Source organism: Polyodon spathula, chromosome 10 (genome assembly GCF_017654505.1).
Source record: "Polyodon spathula isolate WHYD16114869_AA chromosome 10, ASM1765450v1, whole genome shotgun sequence".
NCBI lineage: Eukaryota > Metazoa > Chordata > Actinopteri > Acipenseriformes > Polyodontidae > Polyodon > Polyodon spathula.
In genome coordinates, this window is record NC_054543.1 from 13,105,513 (window position 1) to 13,117,995 (window position 12,483).

At 35.6% G+C, this 12,483-nt stretch overlaps 1 protein-coding gene across 1 annotated transcript; it reads left to right on the forward strand.

The window, feature by feature from the left end:
• The first annotated feature begins 230 nt into the window (after positions 1–230).
• Positions 231–11,954, forward strand: LOC121321865 (leucine-rich glioma-inactivated protein 1-like). The gene is made up of 8 exons (XM_041261163.1): positions 231–624; positions 970–1,041; positions 4,013–4,084; positions 4,188–4,259; positions 7,961–8,032; positions 8,659–8,828; positions 9,173–9,337; positions 10,650–11,954. Exons 1-8 carry the CDS (start codon positions 437–439, stop codon positions 11,465–11,467), a joined length of 1,629 nt encoding a protein of 542 aa, XP_041117097.1. The 5' UTR covers positions 231–436; the 3' UTR covers positions 11,468–11,954.
• The last annotated feature ends 529 nt before the right edge of the window (positions 11,955–12,483 follow it).

Sequence of the window (12,483 nt, forward strand, 5' to 3'; positions counted from 1 at the left end):
CCCATGGCAGGGCGTGTATTGACTATGTATTTTTGAAGGGAGACACTATATTCTCTGTTCTGCAAAGTGTTGGAGATTATTATCTTTTGATATATATATATATATATATATATATATATATATATATATATATATATATATATATATATATATATATATATATATATATATATATTGTAATCTTCCAGTTTAAAGAAATCATCATCCCTGCTATTGCCTCGCAGAACGAATCGCTTTAGATCAACGCCTCAGTGCTGTGAATATAGATCAGTTGCAGTTTACTAGCACGGCAGAGGCAGAAGAGAAGGAGAAGGGGAAGAAGAAAAAACCGACTGTCTTGGCCTCCTGTGCAATAAATCATTCACTTACAAAAAGAAACCTAGTTCACGTTCTACGATATTCGACGCGCTGGTTGTAACCAGAGTGGATCACAAGGATGGGATATGCCAACAAAACCTTCAAAAGATACGCTCTCTTCCTTTGGATTGCATCTTTGCATCTTTTAATAGAAGGCAGACCAAGGCAACCCAGGTGCCCCACGTCGTGTATATGCACTAGAGATAATGCTCTGTGTGAAAATATCAGAAGCGTTCCGCAGAGTTTCCCCCCTGATGTCGTTTCTTTGTAAGTTCATTTGGAAATGTGCATTAATAAAATGTTTGTGTGCGTGCGTTTTGTGTTTACAGCATCAAATGAGGATGACACCTGCATTTTGGTGTTTAGTTTTAGTTTTCGTCATCTCAAAAGAATAAACATTTTATTTTACATTTAATCTACTATTGTGAAACCTTCCTAATGTAAATTTATGGTTAATATTTAAATGAATAAGACAATAGGCTATTGGACGCCATTCTGTTGGACTAATTATTGTAATGCACACTATTAGTATCTTGCATTATTTGATTTCCCAATAACAATTTTTTTTTTGTTTTTTTTTTTTTAAAAAATTATTATTTTTATTTTTTTTAGATCGTTTGTTAAATCTGGATTCAACGAAATTCCTGACGGAAGCTTCCTGCACACACCAGCACTGCAGCTTCTGTGAGATTCAATTTTATACATTTTTCTGTCAGCATGTTATAATCGCTTTAAACAGCAAATCAGTATTTTTCAGTTGGAGATATGTTTATGCTGATAATGCTAATAATTGCAAACGGCGTTGGAGGTGTGAGAGGTTTGCATTGCAGCAACTGTCGGGTAGGCAGCACAGTACTGCTGCATTACAGCAAAATGGTATTAGCTTTATGTCTGTGCAGGACTGATTGAATAAGAGTTGTTTAAGGAAATGTGCTTTAAAAATGTAAGGAAGGGACTCCTAGTCAAACGTACACAGTGTATTCGGAACCTTAGCGTGCTTCTCTGTGTAAAAGATCTCAAAACAGAACTGTAAATAAGATGTTTAAATTATAGTACTACCAGAAGGATTTTCCTGCCACTAAAGCAGCAGGTTTAGCTGCTGACAGTAGGTGCACAAAACACAACTACCCTTACCTTTCTCAATAAATATTAATATTCTTCAGCCATGATCTTAATCAGTCTTTTTCTGATTTCTTTCTGTCAGTAGAATGTGTACTGGTTCTAGTCACTCCGTTTAATTTAATGGGATTTGAAGGGCTTAAATAAAGTTCACTTTTTACAATTTTTTAATTTTTATTTTAATTAATCACGGACCTTATTTAGCAAAGTTTGCAAACCACTAAGGCAATAGCAAAACACTTTTGCGGACAGTGAGCGAATTAAGTCTTGCGGGGGGGAGGTAAAGTGTTTAGAAGTAGTTAGTTAAGGTGGTTTTGTATTGCATAATAAATTCTTCTAAGCATCATTTACATAAAGCTGCATCCACACTGGACGCGAGCAATGCGAGCAAATAATGTAGTAGACACTGCAGTCAAATGGGCGTATCCACATCAGCAGAGAAAATTTCGCGTCGCTAAAATAGAACCTGTTTCTATTGTTTATCTATTGTTTGTCGCACGACTGGAATGAAACTGTCCAAATCAGAAGCAAGGTTAACACCCTTGAAACAAGTCAAACACACAGCTCAAAACACGTTACGCCTGAAAACAAGTTAATCATTTTATGTTGCACAGTGCCAGTAGTCGTGGCTTACAGGTGGTGCATTTAGCATCACCGAGACATTTTCTTTCCGATTACGCAAGTTGCATAAAAATAGATGTAAGCTGCCCAGAGTTGTCCTCCGACGCTGTAGCTTGTGTTTGGCTGCATGGCGGGCCTGCAGAGTGAAAAGAAGCAGTTGGCAAATGGCACACGTTTCGGAGGACAGCGTGTGTTCGTCTTTGGCGTGCCTGTGTCAGCGCACAGGTGGTAGCGGTGGGCTGAGCCTAAAAATACAATTAAGAGAAAAACGGGGTAAAATAAATTAGCAATAATTGTTGTATAAGACACAAATGCATACCATGCATGTATATTTATAATAAAGGCATCGACGATCCTCACAGTTCATAGGTGAGCTATACATCCCAAACTTAATGAAAACTACTGATTATAAATTTTTCGCTCCGGACGAACCAACATACAGATAGTAAAAATATACATTAGGGTGTTTTGTCTCAAAAGAAAAATCCCAGTTATGTTAATTATCAGAGCAATTGATGAGCAGAATAGGTTTTGGTAACCAGAGAGTAATATAGTGTCTCTAAATTAAATTAATTTTGTGCAACATACTTCTCTTGGCATCAGCTTGAGAAAATGAGCGATGTGTTTGGACTGGATAAGTGTAATAAAGCAGTTTAAAAAGAAGAAAAATAAGAAGTAAAGGCTATGTTTCGCACTAATAATGACTCATGTTTTGGCATCAAAGCAAAAAGAACCATTAGTGTTTTACGGGAATGGCTCAGTTTATGCTTGTTGAATATTAATAAACACAATATTTAATTGTTTTATTTAAAAAAATGTTAACAGTGGAAATATTGTATTTATGTACTTTGTCTCAAAAAATAATTTCTGACATATTTCCTATCATACAGTGGAGTCTACAGCATATATCAACAAATCAAGCCAAACTGTTTAAGCTTTTGCTTTAGTTACTTTACGTTACTTTCCTCAGCACTCCATTTACTTTTAAATGTAATGGAAAGTGGTGCAGCGGAACTTAAACAAAGCTTAGATCTCTGGCACATTGTTGAGATGATACACACATCTTAATAAATCCTACATGAATGATCTTATTTTAAACTCAGAGAAAGGTGTTTGTAAAAATGTTTTCAAAAAAGGAAAAACTACAGAAGTTTTCATGAACACTAACCCATATTTAATTTATCAAAACAAGCTTGATTGATGCTTTTGGTTATTATTTCTTCCTTCACCATAGCCAAGGAATATCACAAAATTACCAGCCGGTTGACATCAGACTCTATTGCATATTAAATCACAGTTATTGTTTACCTTCTGTTAACTTCCTTTCTAAAAAGATGAAAATAATGACGGTTTCTAGTTGCACTGTCTGTAGGCTGTCAGTGTAAGTTGTCTTTTTTTAGATATCTGCCTAATAGCAGGAATGATGTTAAAACTGTAGGAAACATCAAGCAGTTAGTTAATCACAAATCTTCATATGTCTACAAATTAAAGATACAGGGTAAGTTAATCAAACAGAACCAGTCATTTTATTAAATTGATAGTTTGATTGTGCAGATAAATTGTGAAATGCATGTTAATTCTTTCTTGCATGCTGTAAACATTCATTACATGGTGATGTCAATGATATAATACCATTAATAAGTCAAACTAGTACTTAAGTTGTAATGTCCCATGTACATCGTAATAATACTGTATCTATGTTTAATTTAAAAACAAAAGTTGGGCAAAAGTTATAGCCTAGCTGGAAAATTATATTTATAACCTCTTACAGCTGGAGGTTGGCCTATTTGATGCAGGGTTGCAAGCATGTTTCAGGGGTTGAATAGCTTAAACTTAAACTGTGGAAGTGTCTTCTTTCTGATTGGAATGAGCCCTGTGGTTGTTTTTAAATGGCATTATTTGATGTATTCTGTAGCCTGTTCACTGCAAACTCCTTTGAGGCCATTCGTGAAGATGCTTTCCTTGGTCTTCCACATCTCGAGTACCTGTAAGTAATATTAATTTTTATTCTTTTTTTGTACATTCTTAATAGACAGTAGTTCATGTAGATGGAGTCATACAATAACAACAGTATGGAAATGCTTTCACAGGTTTATCGAAAACAACAAAATCAAATCGATTTCTCCAAATGCTTTTCAAGGACTTAAGTCGCTTATTCACCTGTAAGTATATGCTGTTTTCTTTATTTTGATGGTTGTGGTAATAAATCCTACCATTTCATGCTGACCTCCACTTTGTTTTTGCCCCATATGCCTGTTTTCTTTCCTGTAAAATGACTTGTATTCATAAAGAATGTTGATTGGGTATTTATTGATTGAGAGCTACACACATGCAACTTTGAGTGCATCCAGCTAAAGTGCTAACACAATTTCAATTAGTATTCATAAAACTCCTCAACACTATTTATGCATGCAGTTCACAACACAAAGAAGTAAAAAGGCTTTATGGTTTGGTTCTACATTGCTAAAATGTATTACTAATTTGCTATGTACCACTGAGATCCATCTGGTTATAGATATTACAAATGTAGATTTGCTTAGTTGTACTTTGTGCTGTTATCAGCACAGAGCTGGCAATCACACAAAAACCAATGGTAACACAATCATTTGTGCACGATTAAAACTTGATGCAGTTTAAAATGACAATACCCACCTGTGACAGGGTGGCATGGTGGGTCACCAGACCAGAAAATACACATGCAATAGTACTGCGGGTGAGTCGCCAATGCGCTCATATTTATTAAATCAAACAAACTAAAGACTTTTACAAAACAGCATGATGGCCAAAATACATATACACAACCAAAACAAGTATCATGCCTGTCTGTACTCCGCACAAGTAGCAATTGTTTATTTCTTACTTTGTGACTGATCTCTTTCATTCCTTTATGAACAACCAAACACAATCCACAAAAGCTACTGGTATATATAGTGGTTGAGGGATTAAATGGATATCAATTACCTCATTTATCCCTCGACCACATTCTGCACAGGTTTTCTAATAGAAAAAGTTAAGAACACAGGCCACATTTTGTTGGTCTTGACTGGTTTTAGTAGAGAGGTTTCACTGAGCATGAATTTGGTTTTGGACTTCTGTTAGTATGGTTGGACAAAAAAACAAAAAAAAACAAAGGGGAGAAGCAGTCTTGTGACTCTACACATAACAAAGAATGCTGTGGGAGAAGATGGAAAACTGTAAATACCTATAAGTTAATCTACAATTATACACCATAACAACCAGTCAGGTCACTCCATTGCTGTAGGGCATGTACACAAACAAGTTTAAGTTGAAAAAACAAACATTCCACCACAATAGAAAGCAAAGTAAAAAAAAAAAACCCTAAAATGTTTAGATTTATTTGGGTATCCAACAGAAAAAAAAGCAAAAGAAAATGAATGGAACACAATTTAAGGTATTTTTCTATAAATGGTGTATGTTAGCGACTTGGCAGGTCTTGTCGGTTATTAGAATGTAGAATGTTTACCTCCTTGTACAATATGCTAGAAAACTAATTATCATTGTGACAGGGTAGCTTTACAGCCCAAGCTGTTACCGGCAGGAAAGAGACCCAGAGTCAGAAAGTTGCAGTTTAAGAGTGTATGCATACATTTATTTAACAAAACAAACACAAAAAATAGAAACAAACGAAACACGGCACAAGAGCCAAAATAAAAGATTCAAGCAAAATAGAATAAACACGCCTGAGTCTACATGACACTAGTGACAGCCTTAAGGTCTCCACACACCGGACACAGTGCGATTTGTCCCGATTTCGCCATGGCACTACGCTTGACACCAGTGGCGACAGGCATGCGCAGCGTGACTGGTTGGCTGGCTGGCTGTCAGGCGGCAGAAATAGCAAACACCCACAGACAGAATTGCAGTTCAGTACCTTGGTGCACTTTTAATAAACACAAAACACAGGAACAAAATAATAGTTTTAACAAAAACACTCCTTTAAACACACACAGCTATCATGGTGTTCTTAACTTTCTCACTTTTTCTCCACTCCTAACTCTCACACCAAACATTAATTCGTGACTAGGGGTGATTGGCAACCAATGATTCCATTACCACCTGGCCACATTTCACACTTTTCAATCACACCTCAGTCACTCAATTAAACAATTAAACACAATTTCCATCACCACACACCCAAACACACGTCCTCCCCCTACTCTGTCACAACAGCTAATAAAAATGTGGAATACATAATAGCTTTTCAGAATACTTATTTCAGTAACGGTAAACGAATCATACACACCAGCTATATCCAGTTCCCTGGAAATGGACTGCCAGATGTTCTCCCTCATTGCCGTGTCTATATTTGTATCCTTTGTTGTGCAGCGCCAGGTATTTTGATACTGCAAGAATTATCTTGCAATATCAAAATCGCAAAGACACCAGTCCTGTTTTTTTTTTTTTTTTTTGCGTCACTTCAGTGTCTCCTGTTGCATCGCGGGCAGTGTGAACAACTCTTATAAAAGATTCAAGTTTTACTGTTTTTGTCATGAAACTTTCTGCATGAAACTTACTGTAGTGAAGTAGTAGAAAAAAAAACATAAAAAACAATAGAAAAGATTCCAGTACAGCGATATAATAATGATATATTTCATACATTATAGTCAGAGTCGTTCAGAATTTGTTTGTTGGGTTGTTGTACATGTTTTCCTAATCAAGGACACATACTGTTTTTAAATGTTTTCATACATCAATAGTTTGATGTTTTTGAGTCTTTATGTGAATGACTTGTTGAATGCACCTTCATAATGGCTGAGGAATGAAGCATGCACAACTACAGGAATGTCCCACCCTCTGGCAATTAATGGATCTGTGAGCAATTATTTGTGAGTGTACATTGGTATGATTTGCTGTGCTAGGCAAGTACCGTTCAGATTTAATTTTCATCAGAGAATTTGAATTCTTAACTATGTTACATATTTTTAACACTAAGAAAAACAATAAACAAATTGATAACCTTGGTTTTATATAATAAATGTATAAAGTATATGTACATTTTATATTGCAGTGATTTACACTTGACATGAATACTTCAATAACCTGCCATTTGCTAATCAATTTGTATTGTACAAAGGGATATTTAGGGGGAATTAGATAAGCAGGGTTCAGACTTGCACAGAGTGTTTTCATTTTTAATTGCTTAGTTGCTTTTACTCATGCTGCTACTAGTATGTAGTCCTTCTGATAAGGTTCTTGGATTATTAATAACATTCCCCCACTTTAAAATTATCTGCAGTGTTGTGGTAATACATCAAAACAGCATGATACTGAACTTTTTTCCCAATGTAAACTTATAGAAGCAGTAGAAAAATAGATCTTGAAGCGACCGCCCACTGAACAAATAGTTCAGAAATCTGTTTGGTTAGTACCAGTAAATGATGTGCAAAAGCTGCTGATAGGCTGTTTATATGACAGTATCTTTTCAAGTTGAGGGCAAGTTCTGTGATTGTTCTTGTGCTGAGTTAGGAAGGAAAATCTGGTAATTGGCTGCTCTATAGCAACCACTACTGGCCAGGTGCCAGACAAGATCACGTGGAGTACAGTTAGGCTGAACTCTGCCCCCAGAATTCAGCGGTTTGAAAAAATCTGAGTTTGTTTGTCATTTGAAGAGACGTTTGGCAAGACAGCAGAAATAGAGGATGCCCACTGATCTTCAGACCTCCCAAGTTGGTATGGGGGTTGCAGCAGTGAGGGGGACATTCAGATTTCAAATTAGGGAGAAAATGGAGTTAAAATACATGACTGGTTAATGCATTGCTGAAGGAAAAAAAAAAGTGTACTTATTGGATTTGTTAGGTTAATACCAGTTTATTGAGGATGGTTTTAAAAAATGTATTTGCAGGAGCCTGGCATATAATAATCTTCAGACACTCCCTAAAGATGTTTTCAAAGGCTTGGAGGCATTAATAAAGGTGTAAGTATGAATTCTTATTCCTGCTTATTGCTTAGCGAAGGAAATACATAATCTAAGTACATTTCACTCATCTGCAATTTGAGGTAAAAAATAAAAAAAATGTAAACATCAAAAGCAGATCTATGATTCCTTTCACAATAATTATCCCTCATTATTTTATCTAAAGGTAGTCAGTATTATTCACTTTAGTCTTCAGTGGTACTCCTTGTATATAGGACCAGAGGAACCAGATAAAGCTACATTACCAACAGAAAGTGGAAGAGCTCACAAAGCTTTTCATGCAGCTTTCAAAAGTAGTAGACCCTTTAAACTGACACATTCTCCCTAGTATATGACTTGTATTTGTGTAAATGTGACTTACCTCTTACTCCTGTTTCAATTCTGCATCATTTCCAAAGATTTTATCTAAATGTTTTGTGAAAAATAATACTTAGGGTGCTCAATCACTTAATTAATTCATATTACAAAAAAATATATATGAGAAAAAAGTGTGCCAAAAAATGAATACTTTTTAAGCTGTACATACAGTATATCACTGAATACTATCAAAATCATAGTCGAACTTCTCCCACAAGTGCCCTAGCTTCAAGCTCGTCTTTAGGTTTCTCATCATCTTTGCTTTGCAGGGATCTCAGAGGCAATGCCTTTAACTGTGACTGCAAATTGAAGTGGTTAATTGAATGGATGCACAACACAAATGCAACTGTGGATCAAATCTATTGTGCAGACCCACCAGCATATCAAGGGAAGAAAATCAATGATCTTGACCCGCAATCATTTGACTGCATAACAACAGGTGATTGTTATTTGCTAAATTAATTTATAACAGCAGTTTTGTAATACACACTCAAAAGTAATTTGCATTGATCCTGTTTGTTTTAAATGTAAGATCTTGTTATTCAGTGGCTTGATTGAAGAATACATCTTACTTGTAATTTGGAAGTGAACCGAGACATTTTATCAAATTGTAAGAGGCAATGGCATTGGCTATAGTCAGGAGTGATTCCGATTGTCACCATGCCACTGAGAGCCCCTACTGCTCTGCAAGTGCACCTCAACTCTCTTTTTCAACATGCTAGACAGAAAATGAAAAGGGTTTGAATGTTATATTACCAATTGTCTCCTTTTTATGTTTTACAGAATTTGCTTCATACCAGTCCCTGAAATTTGAGTCCATTTCAGTGGATTCCTTCTCTTACAAGAATGATGACCATATTGTGATTGCCCAGCCTTTCATGGGAAAGTGCAGCTTCCTAGAATGGGATCATGTTGAAATGGTCTTCCGGAATTATGATAACATTAGCAGTAAGTTATTTTCAATATCTTCAATTGACTAATCTACTCCAGATTTGTCTTTACTTTTTAGGCACAACTGTGGATTATACGCCCTTTTAAAGGTGTAATAAAACCAAAGTTTGAATGGGCTGCTTTATATCATCTACATATTGCTAAGGTTTATTTTCCTACTTGTTTAATATTCCATTATTTGCTTTCTAAATGACCCTCTATTGTAATTTTTGCTTTAACTGTTACTTACTAAGTTTACTAACAGTTCCAGCAAAAATTGATTCGAAAAGACTCCTCAACGCTGATTTTGAGAGTGAGGACAGGAAGCATTTAGAGTTGCATTGCTCACCGAAGCTCACTGGGGACTGGTTATGATACTGAACACATATAATATCATATATATGAGAAAAGAACATACTAGGAAATGTAGATTATATGCCTCAAAATATGTTCTTATTTAGGGGATCCCTGTTTAGGAGGTCCCTGGTTCGAATCCCGACTCAGCCACTGACTCATTGTGTAACCCTGAGCAAGTCACTTAACCTCCTTGTGCGCCGTCTTTCGGGTGAGACGTTGTTGTAAGTGACTCTGCAACTGATGCATAGTTCACATATCCTATTCTCGTGTCTTGTAAAGCGCTTTGTGATGCTGGTTCACAATGAATGGTGCTATATAAAAATAAAGATTATTATTATTATTATTATTATTATTATTATTATTATTATTATTATTATTATTATTATTATTATCTTCAAAAACAACCCCCCTTTAAGAGAATAATGCAGTTCTATTTGAAAACAGTAGCTTGATTACAATATTCCACCACAAGGTGGTGCACTCTTTCATTCAATTAGAAGTCATTTTGGCATTGCATTTATCCTGATTTACTGTAATACATGTAAATATTTCTTCACATCTGTAATACATGTTAATATTTCTTCATGTAACTGTGACAGATGGTCGTATGTGCTGTATAGAGAGTGAGTGTGGTGCTCTGGTGGGGTCTATAACCTGTTGCACAGGGAGTGAACCAGAAAAGGAAGCAGTGTGTTTATCCTTAGACTAATGGTTCCACAGACCAATATAAGTTACATTAGATGGTTCAGGATTAGTGCTTATCAGGGTTGATTAAACCCACCAATAGTGTTGTACATGTGGCAGAATAGATTGTTTAATCAGAGTAAAAGTTAAAATAACGCCTGGAAAACATTTTTTTTTTAAAAGCGAACATGAAATAAGAATTGTTTCAGAGCCTTTGTTATTACCCCTTTTACTAGCTCATACGACATACACTATTAAATGTCTTATATTTTTTTATTTTTTTTTTAAGGCATTTCCACGGTCGTCTGCAAACCAATGGTGATAGATACTCAGCTGTTTATCATTGTTGCACAGCTTTTTGGAGGCTCCCACATTTACAAACAGGACAACTCTGCAAACAAGTTCATCAAAATCCAGGATATTGACATCCTCAAAATCAGGAAGCCTAACGACGTGGAAACCTTCACAATCGATGACACCTCATACTTTGTCATTGCCGACAGTTCCAAAGCAGGTTCTACAACAGTTTACAAGTGGAATGGAAATGGGTTCTACTCCCATCAGTCCCTCCACCCCTGGTACAGAGATACGGATGTGGAATATCTCGAAATAGCCAACAAACCGCACTTGATTCTGTCGAGCAGCTCCCAGCGCCCTGTTATCTATCAGTGGAACAAATCCCAGAAATTGTTTGATAGGCGCACAGACATTCCTGAAATGGAGGATGTCTTTGCGGTCAAGCATTTCAAAGTGAATAACGACCTGTACATCTGCCTCACCAGGTTTATTGGGGACTCCAAAGTGATGAAGTGGGATGGCTCTATGTTTTTGGAGATACAGACAGTGCCATCTAGAGGATCAATGGTGTTCCAGCCTTTTGCTGTGAACAACTGGCAGTACGGAATTCTCGGGAGTGACTACTCCTTTACACAAGTCTACCGCTGGGATGTGAAGAAGAGCCAGTTTGTTAATTTCCAGGAGTTAAATATCCAGGCTCCGAGGGCTTTTACACTTGTTTCTATTGACAACCGTGAGTTTCTGCTGGCTTCTAGTTTTAAGGGAAAAACACAGATTTATGAACATCTCATACTTGACCTAAGCAATTAATAGAAGCAGACCTTACTTGTATTTACACTGCAGTAAAGAATAACTGCTCTTAATGGAAATGGACATGTTGTTGGATTATATGCATGATATATCCCACTAATAATACTTCCAGGTGAATGTCTTGCTAGAAGTATCTATCTCTTTTGGTTGTCGTCATTTAGTGTTCTTGAATTTTCCTTTCTTTTCTAACAAAGACCACTGTTAACTTTACCATTGGGACTATAAACTACATAACTGTGCAATCACATGTGTTACTAAAGTGCGAAATAATAATAATAATAATAATAATAATAATAATATACACCTTTTCATCTATTTATTAACCTATTTAGAAGAAAATATACAGATCTGCCAAATAACATGTTTACATTTCTCTGTCTTTCTAGTTGCAAGCAAAATCATTTATAAATTAAGCTTTTGTAAATATGAGGGACCGTGTCAATCAGAAAAAAATATTTCATATTAAGATCTGCCGTTGAAATTTTAAAATCATATAAAACATTTTGTAATTGTATATAACGTTAACATTGAATCAACAATGCAAACTTAGTTGTTGTTGGGTTGTTGTTGCTTGGTGGGGGGTGGGGGGTGGAGTCTAAAAATAACCTGACAACTCAGATGACTATTGTTAAATGAGGTTTGTATTACTGTATTAATTTACTCCAAATATTACAATATAATAAAGAAAATGATTATATTATATATATATATATATATATATATATATATATATATATATATATATATATATATATATATATATATATATACACACATCTTGCTGTAGTTTTGTTTGTGTAGAAGACCATCAAGTTTATTATTCAAACACACACACAAACCATCAACATCTTCTGATCACCTGCCCATATATTTTTATGAAAATATTTTTGGATGGAGTTCTGAATTCAAACCTTGGCAAAGCCATTATTGTGATGCCACTGCTACGAGCTAAAAATCAGAAATGTAGTTCACACTTTATGAGAATGTGTTCTCTCATCAAAGACATTCAGTTCTAT